The sequence below is a fragment of the Myotis brandtii genome, unplaced genomic scaffold (genome assembly GCF_000412655.1).
Source record: "Myotis brandtii unplaced genomic scaffold, ASM41265v1 scaffold64, whole genome shotgun sequence".
NCBI lineage: Eukaryota > Metazoa > Chordata > Mammalia > Chiroptera > Vespertilionidae > Myotis > Myotis brandtii.
This window is the reverse complement of record NW_005370460.1, coordinates 3,748,179-3,758,528: the sequence shown is the minus strand read 5'-3', so window position 1 is coordinate 3,758,528 and position 10,350 is coordinate 3,748,179. Positions and strand designations below refer to the sequence as shown.

At 33.4% G+C, this 10,350-nt stretch overlaps 1 protein-coding gene across 1 annotated transcript in view; it reads right to left on the bottom strand.

Moving 5' to 3' along the window:
* Window positions 1-10,350, bottom strand: part of DCAF6 (DDB1 and CUL4 associated factor 6) — a 74,445-nt gene that overhangs the window by 63,263 nt on the left and 832 nt on the right. Inside the window, exons 3-6 of the mRNA XM_014528529.1 lie at window positions 9,613-9,674; window positions 7,625-7,717; window positions 4,860-5,045; window positions 2,709-2,822 (exon numbers count right to left, since the gene is read on the bottom strand). Coding sequence (XP_014384015.1) covers window positions 2,709-2,822; window positions 4,860-5,045; window positions 7,625-7,717; window positions 9,613-9,674 — 455 coding nt within the window. The remainder of the gene's footprint in view (window positions 1-2,708; window positions 2,823-4,859; window positions 5,046-7,624; window positions 7,718-9,612; window positions 9,675-10,350) is intronic.

Sequence of the window (10,350 nt, the reverse complement as noted above, 5' to 3'; positions counted from 1 at the left end):
CTCTCTATCTCTCTCCCTTCCTCTCTGTAAAAAATCAATAAAATATATTTAAAAAAAGAAAAAAAAAGAAAAAGGTTCTCTTCAATTAGAAGAAAATAAACTTTTTCAGAAATCCTAATTCAATAAGTATGACATTGAAAGGGGAAAAACGTGGTTTCCTTTCATTTTTCAGATTTCTTTCTATCAATAAGTTTCTAACACATTCAGCTTATGTGAAAGGAAAATAAATACATGCAGTCAATATTCCTCCTCAGCAGTTTATCACTCTAAGAAAAACTGTTTTCTTTACAGTTTGCTATATAACTCCAAAACTGACCTCTAATACAAATTTTATGCTTTCCTCATGGACCAAACCAAGTAAGAAAACATATATGGAAAACTACATTTAATTAGAGATTTAAAAACAACCAATATTTGAATAATGCAAAATAAATTCTGAAGAGGAAAAAAATAAAAATTGTTCCCAGATATAAGACTCAAACATCAGCTAAATCAACAGCAGCTACAAAAGAGCTGGTAATAATTCAAGAAACTCATCATTAATCATGGTTTAAATCCTTTCTCAAAACTAGCTGCACTTCAGATAATAATATAATACAACTTGAATTATTTCTCAGAAATGCCCCCTAAATATCTTCATGCTTATGACTAATGAACATCTTTAGAAATGTAAAATACTCACATATGTAATGTATCAATAAGTTGTTAACCACATTAGAAATGCTGCTGTTTTTGGTCCACTGGACAGTAAAGATGGAGGTATAATCTACCTTTATCTATGATAAGTACTAATTATTTTATATGGTACTTACATTATTTTAGTTCTGTTACTACTAAAATATAACAAAGTATTATTAACTGATTTTAAACTTTTATACTTTTAACTTGTAAAATCTTTCTCCTTACCAGCTCAAATACAAAGTACAACCTCCCTCCCTCTCTCTCTCTCTCTCTCACACACACACACCCTATAAAAGACAGATTTTACTATAATGTCACTATTTATCTCTCTATAAGCATTAAAAAATGTAAGAGTTATGACCCAGAACACATATCCTTAAGGTGTTCTGTTAATTTTATACTATTTTGTCTATGATGCGAGCTCCTCACTCTTCTCAGTATAGCTGTGTATTTAGAATACATTCACCTTATGTTTTATTTATTTAATTATTGACCTCAAAACATTATTCCTGTTACATAGAATTTGTTCACCAAATGCCTTCTATAATTCTGTTTTAGTAGTTAAGGATTACTTTAGGTGCCAGTTTTTCTTCATACTTTGGCCTCTATTCATTTTTATATATAAAGGAATAAAAAGTTTTATTAAGGTAAATTTTAACAATGTTTCCACTTAATAGCTTTGCTTTCATCTTTATTTTTACCGGGTTTTTGGTTATAAAAGCACAATTAAATCTTACTACATGCACACTAAAATATGTCTTAAAAGAATTTGCCATAACAAATTTTAGTATCTACCATTTACTGAGAAACAGGAATATCAAATACCCTAGTAAACAATCTGATATTTTAGACTTATTCTGCCTTTTATATATTAGTTCAATGCTTTCCTAGTTGTGTGTATGTGTGTACATATATGTAACATAAAAATGGACTTAAAAATCGTACATTTAAAATTTCTTAATTTCTATTTTTTCCTGTTTCAATATAGAAAATAATCTCTCCCACCCCCCAAGAATGTTAATAATAGTAACTGGTTTAATTAGCAAGCACTTAACCAGTAATTCTTTAGGGGAGGTGGACACTTTCAGTAAAAATATATTTAGCAATACTTTATTTCATTTGGTACTTCAAAATGATCTGAGAAAAAAGCCACTGTTTCTAAATAACATTTGGGGTTAGCTGTCTGGGGCCATTACGTGATTTCTCAGGCCTTTTTCAAGTTTAAAATAGTATTAAAAGTACAAAATTGATAGTGAAGCTATGCCTATAGAGAAGTGTGCTAAATCTGAATGAACACATTGATAGAATGGTATCTTGTTATTTAAAAAAAAAGAGAACATATAATTGTTGGTTTAAAAGCCAGGGTAAAAACAAAGAGAAGACACTAAACTACCACATGCTTTCATCATGGCTATTGGTGAGCCACAATTATCTCCATAAGTGGTATATATTGATAAATGCTCTAGTTTTTATAACACTAGAGCATATACTGAACAATTCTCATATATATATAATTTGAAATGTACAATAAAAATACAAGTTCCCTAACTTCACTATTAACATTTTAATGTAAAAAACTTGATTATAAAATATATGCTATTGAAGATTTTTGCAAAACAACTGACCCATTATCTCGATAATCCAGAGATAACTTACTATTCAATTTTTTTTTTTAATCCTCACCATAGGATATTTTTAACTTTGATTTTCTAGAGAGATTGGGAGGAAGGGAATGAGGGAGGGAGGGAAAGAGTGAGTGAGGGAGGGAGGGAGGGAAGGAGAGACGGGAGAGAGAGAAACATCAATGTGAGAGAGGCATAGATTGGTTGCCGTACACATATGCCCGGACCCTCAGGGATCGAACCTGCAACCCAGGTACATGCCCTTGAACAGGAATCAAACCCGCAGCCCTGGAGTGCATGGGCCGGTGCTCTAACCACTGAGAAACACCGGCCAGGGCTTACTGTTTCAATTTTAATTATAATCTTAAATATTTTGCATCATTTATACAAAAAGTTGATTCTTACATCTTTGCAATCTTCTTTTGTGCAGCTAGTTTTGATGCGCGTATCAAACCACCTAACAGTTCCGTCTTCACCACAAGAGAGGAAAGTATGCGGGTCATTGGGTACAGTCATAATCTGAAGATGAGAGCAAAAGTCCAGGTATTCTTATTGAACACTTAAACAGATGGCTTTGAGGAGCATTCCTACTGTTTTATAAAATGATTAAGGCAAAAGCAACTAAGTCAAAACAGTAAATTACATATAGAAATATGCAAGAAGTAATAGTTAAATTAATATGACTCATTACTTTGAAGTTTGAAACAAATGTTCCTGAAGATAGAAAGTTCTTTAAAATTATAAACTTCTAACAGCTTTGACAAGAAAAATTTTTCCCTAGGAAACTTGTTCAAACTATTCAAAGCCTAATTTTTATGATTTCTGGATATAAATTTGTAATTGTACTATAAACACATTACAGTTTTCTTCTATGGTAATGTTTAAGAAAACTGTAAGATGCTGAATTGATTAAAGCATTTAAAATGACGTCTCAAAAATTTTGACAAAATTTCATGATTAAGACACTCAACAAGCTAGGAAAGGGAGGAAATTACCTCAACATAAACACCATATATGAGAAGCTCATGGCTAACATCATATTCAACTAGAGGCTCGGTGCATGAATTCGTGCATGGGTAGGGTCCAGCCTGCCTGCCCCAATTGGGGCAATATGGCCTAGACGGCTGGGGGGAGGGGATGCAGGAGGTTGGCTGGCCAGCCCTGCCCCCTGGTCGAACTCCTGGTCGAACTCCTGGTCAAGGGGACAATTTGCATATTAGCCTTTTATTATACAGGATGGTGAAAAACTGAAAGCTTTCCCTTTCAGATCAGGGACAAGACATGAATGCCCACTCTCATTACTTCTATTCAATACAGTATTGAAAGTTCTAGCTAAAGCAAGAAAAAAGAAATAAAAGTAATCAAAATTGAAAAAGAAGCAAAATTATCTCCGATCGAAGATGACATGGTCTTATATGTATACTATTCTAAAGATTCCACCTCCCCAAAAAAACCCATTAAAACTAATAAATGAATACAGCAAAGTTGCAGGTTAACAAATCAACACAAAAATCAATTGTGCTTCTTCTAAGCACTAACAATAAACAATCTGGAAATGAAATTAAGAAAACAACCTCATTATATTACAAACAAAAAGAGTAAAATACTTAGGAATAAACTTATTCAAGGAGGTGAAAGTCTTGTATACAAAAAAACTACAAAGCATGCTGAAAGAAATTAAAGAAGACACACACAAATGAAAAGACATCTATGTTCATGAATTGGAAGACTTAATATTGTTTAAATGTCCATACTACTCAAGGTGACCTAGATTTAATGCAATTTCTATCAAAATCCCTGTGGCATTTTTTTTTTACAGAACCAGGAAAAAAAATCTTAAAATTCATATGGAACCTCAAAGGACACAAAATAGCCAACACAATCGGGACAAAGAAAACCAAAGCTGGAGTCCTCATTCTTGCTGCTTTCAAAAAGTATTACAAAGCTATTGTAGTTAAAACATTACCAGTATTGTAGTCCTGACAAAAAGACTTTATGCAAGACAGTGATAAAGTGTGTAAGAGGTGAAAGCCCAGTAGAGAGCTCTGAAGCACAATACAGAAGCATCTTTTAAAGGCTGACACCTGTTTGCCAAGAGTATGGTTGCTCACATAATTACTATTACTCACAGCTTATTTCTTATTACTATTACTCATAGCTTATTTCTTAACTTTATTTCCAAGCTTATCAAGACCCATTCTCTCAAATACTTTACTGAAATCTAGATATTCTGTCAATAATTTCTTTGCCTACAAATTCACAAAGGAGTGTATATACACATACACAAATCTACACATACTAGAGGCCTAATGCATGAAATTCATGCAAGAGTAGGCCTTCTTTTCCCCGGCTGCATCTTCCCTCTGGCACCCAGGACCCAGGCTTCCCTCCAGTCCCTGGCTTTGTCCAGAAGGATGTCCGGAATGACATCCAGTCTAATTAGCATATTACCCTTTTATTTTTACAGATGTACTACATACATACATGCACCATACACACACTTACACAAAAACATACACATATGTATCACATATATAATTATAATTAATACTGCACCTCATAGGTAGTTCCATAATGGCACGTAAATTGGCATTGTCTGTTAGTTTCTGCATCTTGCTCAACATTGGTATAATATATTACTCCATCTCCAGAGCAGGAGATAATCTGCTTATCATTTGTGCATGGTAAGAACTTTGCGCTGAAGATATTTGCTCGATGCCCTGAACGAATTGTCGTCAAAACCTGAAACATACAAAGAAGGTAATTCTTGGCAATTTATTATTTCCTAGAAATAAACATTCATATTTAACATAAGCATAGCCAGGAATAAATTCTCATTAACATTTTTATCTCAATGAATATTACCATTTGATTTGAACTATTATAATTAGGAAAAAAAGAAATCAAAATCACTCATATTTTTTTTTTTCCCTCTGAGATGTGAAGAATTTTGATGACCATTTTGGATTGAATGCCTCACTATCAAGCAGTTATCTGTTACTTTTAGGACTATTTTAAAAGCTATTTGTTATTTTTAGGACTATTTAATCAAGCATCTTTTCATTGTCTTCAGTGGGAGGATTGATCCAAATAAACTAGCCCATAATTTTTGGAAAACAAAACTTCTCTTTTTAATATATTTGAGATTTATTATATATATGATTAAGATATACCACTAACAAGAAACACCTCTAATCTCGTAACTCTATAGGTAGTGTTTTGAAACTTTTATTAGCCATAAATTAATCTTCCCATGAATTCAAAGAATCTAAAACTAGAGTGAAACTATAAGAAAAGATTTAACTCAGGATCAAAAAACTGTTTTCCTATGTAATGAATCATTAGTCTTTTACAATAAAAATATTCCTTGTATGATACCAAATTTGGAACTATTAAAACCACTATGTGAAAAAGACAGTCTTCCTATACCTAAAATCTCTGAAAGTATAACCTGTTTAATCATTTCTCAAATTGGAAATGAGGATAGGTAATGAGCAATTACTTTTCAAATAAATATAATCTACTAGGAACCATGCATAAAGCAAATATCATTTTTAAAAAAGCAATTAAAAGAGAAACACCTGATCTTTTAAAAATTATGCCATTGGGCTTTTTAAAATATATATATATATGTATGTATCTTTTTATTTCAGAGAGAAAGGGGGAGGGGGAGAGAGGTAGAAACATCAATGATGAGAGAGAATCATTAACCGACTGCTTCCTACATGCCCCCTACTGGGGATCTAGCCCGAAACCTGGGCATGTGCCCTTGACCAGATTCGAACCCAGGGCCCTTCAGTCCGCAGACCGATGCTCTATCCACTGAGCCAAACCAGCTAGGACCCATTGGGCATTTTCACAAAATAACTAAAAGCAGGGATTTGCAGAGATATTTATACACTTACGTTCACGGCAACATTATTTACAACAGACAAAAGCAAAAGCAACCCAAGTGTCCACTGATAGATGAATGGATAAATAAAATGTGGTCTATCCACACAATGGAATATTATTCAGCTTTAAAAAGGATGGAAAATCTGACACATGCTGTAATGTGGGTGAACATTGAGAAAATTATGCTGAGTAAAATTAGCCAGTCCCAACAGGACAAATGCTGCATAAACATATGTGAAGTTCATTAACATCAAACTACGGCCAGCAGCACCAGCTGTTGTACCTAGAAGTAGTCAAATTCAGAGAGACAGAAAGTAGAATATTGGTTGTGGGGTGGGGGGAGGGTTGCCGGGAGGGGAACTCCGGTTTAATGGGCAGAGTGTGAGTTCTGCAAGATGAAGAGTTCTGTAGCTGGATGGGAGTGATAGTGTCACAATAAGGTGAATGTATATAACGTCACTGAGCTGAACTCCTAAAAATGGTTAATTTTATGTTATGTGCATTTTATCACAATTTAAAAAAATATAAAGCTTTGCATTTTTTAAAGAAATTTCGTTGGTACCTAGATGAGTGCTTTATAAATTATAAGCACTGAAATTCTAATGATCAAGAATTTCTCCACTGTAAGAAAAAGGTTGTCCTAGTAATTACAGACCTACGAGAAGCAGAGCTTGAAAACATCAAGTTTCCCTCTGGTAAGCCAGCACAATTAAGCAAAGCTGTCTCTGAAATAAAATTGTGACCTGTCTTTTCCATCAATGACAGCCTCAATGTGAACCTCTTTTTAGGCTGAAGGACCACAAACATTTATTTAAATATCTTAACTGTTTGTAGGAATAAAAAATACATGAACTATTTATTCTGTAAGATTGATACTATTAAAAAAGGGTGCCCATCTACCATGTTCTCACTGACATAAAAATAGTTGCACATTCCTTCTATATAAGAAGTCAGAGGAAGAACCAGTAAGAACCAGAACACAATCCTAGTTCATAGCCCAGCTTACTGAACTGAAGAAACAAGTCACTAGAACCTAGCGACTGTTTTTAAACTGATAAAATCCCGTTTCTTACACTGCTTGGCTGAAAATTAGTTTATCTGAGAAGAAAGAAAAAAAAAATCACATTGCCTCCCTGGCCCCCAAAGAATGGTTTATTGAGATAATATCACTTTTGGCAATTTTATCCACTTGGATAACATGAAGCATGCTTAAGTATTCTAGAGTCAAAAAGCAGAAGGAAACCTAACGTTTTCCAAAGGAAAGTAGGGGACCTGGCTGTAATAACTTATAAATTATATAACAAATGTGAGCAAAATAAGAATATTCTATTACAAATGCCCAGTCCATGATTATTTACAATTTCTTGATTTCTAGTTTCTTGATTTTTCTCTCTCTCATGAAATTGTAGATTTTATAAACCACTTACCTTTCTGCTGTAAGGATTACTAATTACTAACTTGGTGTCATCTGAGCCAGATAAAATATACTCTCCAGTCTCATTCCAACAGATTGTATTAACCTAAAAAGAAAGCAAAAAAGGGATTGCAGCAAACTGAACATAAAACAAGTATGAATCATTTACTTAACTGATGGTTCAAAATTTATATCACTAATGAGGTTGTGTATACAGAAAATAGTATTTATCAATTTACTTCCTGAAAGTACATGCTGACTACTATTTAGCAAACACAATATTCTGAAAATTCACAATGAAATGTCTGTCTCTCTTAAATTTTATTATTTAAATTATTTTAACAAATTCATTTTATATCCAGAGACATAAAACTGGGTCACATAAAAAGGAATTAGAAAAACTTACTACAAAGCTGCAGTGATCAAGGCTGTGTGGTGCTGTCATAACCATAAGCACACATCAACAGAATGGAACTGATAGTCAGAAATAAACCCTTACATTCATGGTCAAGTAATTTTTATCAAGGAGTCTAAGACTACTCAATGAAGAAAGAACAGTTTTTTCAACAAATGATGCTGGGACAATTGGATATACACAAGCAAAAGAATGAATTTAGACCCCTACTTCACACCATATATAAAAACTAACTGAAAATGATCAAACATTTAAATGTAATAGCCAAAACGATGAAACTCTTAGAAGAAAACAGGTGTAAATCTTCATGAAAACTAAAACCACAATGAGTTACTATTTCACACCTATTAGGATGGCTATAATAATTTTAAAAAAACACACAGAAAGTAAGAGTTGGTGAGGATATCAAGAAATTGGAGGCCTTATACATTGCAGGAAAGAATGCAAAATAGCACAGCTATTTGGAAAAAAGTTTGGCAGCACCTCAAAACTGACAGAGTTGTGCTGTTACCCATTAATTCCACAATAAGGTCTATATGCAAGAGAAAAGAAAACATGTCACACAAAAACTTGTACACAAAAGTCCATGGGTGCATCATTCATAAAAGCCCAAAGGGAAACCAACCTAAATATCATAAACAAAATGGGACTGCCCATTTGCTTATAACAAAATATCTGCACAATGAAATATTTATTATTCAGCCACATTACCCATACTGTGACATGGACAAACCCTGAAAACATTAATGATAGTGAAAGAAGCAATTCTGAAAAGCCACATATGTTATTCTATTTACATAAAAAGTCCAGAAGAGGCATATCTACAGAGACAGAAAGTAAACTAGTGAAGGCCAACAGCTAGGTGGGGAGGGCATGGGAATGACTGATAAATGGTACAAACTTATACTTCAGATGCTGAAAATATACTAGAATTAGATAGTGGTGACGGCGGTACCACATTATGATTATATTTTAAAAACCACTGAATTATAGGGGAGATAAATGGTGATGGAAGGAGACTTGACTTGGGATGGTGAACACACAGTACAATATACAGTGTATTAGAGAATTGTACACCTGAAACCTATATAATTTTATTAACCAATGTCACCCCAATACAGTCAATAAAATAGATATGTAAATAATATAAAAAATGAAAATAAAATGCTGAATTACACATTAAGATGGGTGAATTTTATGGTATATGAACTATATCTAAATTTTAAAAAAAGAATTAGACTTCCACTTTTAATCAAGATGGAGTAACATGGACCATGTCTACTTTAAAAAACACCTAACATATACTTTTCCAAATTCAAAATCACTTTAATGTAAAACTTAATTCTCCCAATTTATTGGCCAGTCACAATCTCTTCAGGGAAAACTGGGGAATTTTTTTTTTTTTTGTAAGATTTTAAAATTGATTTTTAGAGAGAGGAGGGAGAAGGAGAGAGAGAGAGAAACATCAATGGGCTGCTTCCTTCATGAACCAGCAATCTTTCAGTGTGCAAGACTGGGGCATTTTATCAAACATTTAAATACTCAATTTTAAAGTCCTTCACAGTTGAAAAACAACAATTACTTACACAGCCATCATGCACATTCAGGGTTGCTTCAAGTTTTAATCTTTGGATAAATTCTCTTCTTCCTGTTTCAAAAGAAAGAAAGAACTAAATATATCCTACCATTTATTGCTGCAGAAAGTAGAATACTGAAGTTAAGAGCCTAGGATCTGGCATAAGTAGATTCAAGCTCTAATTTCAACTCTTCCACTTATAAGCTAAGTGAAATTGGGCAAATTAACCTCATCCTATGCCAGTGATGGCGAACCTTTTGAGCTCGGCATGTCAGCATTTTGAAAAACCCTAACTTAAATGTGGTGCCGTGTCACATATAGAAATTTGATATTTGCAACCATAGTAAAACAAAGACTTATCTTTTTGATATTTATTTTATATATTTAAATGCCATTTAACAAAGAAAAATCAACCAAAAAAATGAGTTCGCGTGTAACCTCTGACATGCGTGTCATAGGTTCGCCATCACTGTTCTATGCCCTAGTTTCCTCATTAGAGTACCTACCTACCTCTTATAAAGTGTGTCCCAAAATTCACGCAAGAAGTAATTTTGATGGAAAACACAGGTTTATAATGAAAAATTGTAAATTTTTTTATTGATTCATAAAGTATACAGTATAGGGTTATGTATGAAGTAGCATATCGGGTAAATGGCCTCCACGGCTTTGCTGGCGCATACGCACTCTTTTGTTATTGCCTGAGCAGCCGCATTTTCGAAGAAGAATGGTCCGATGATGCCTCCAGCCC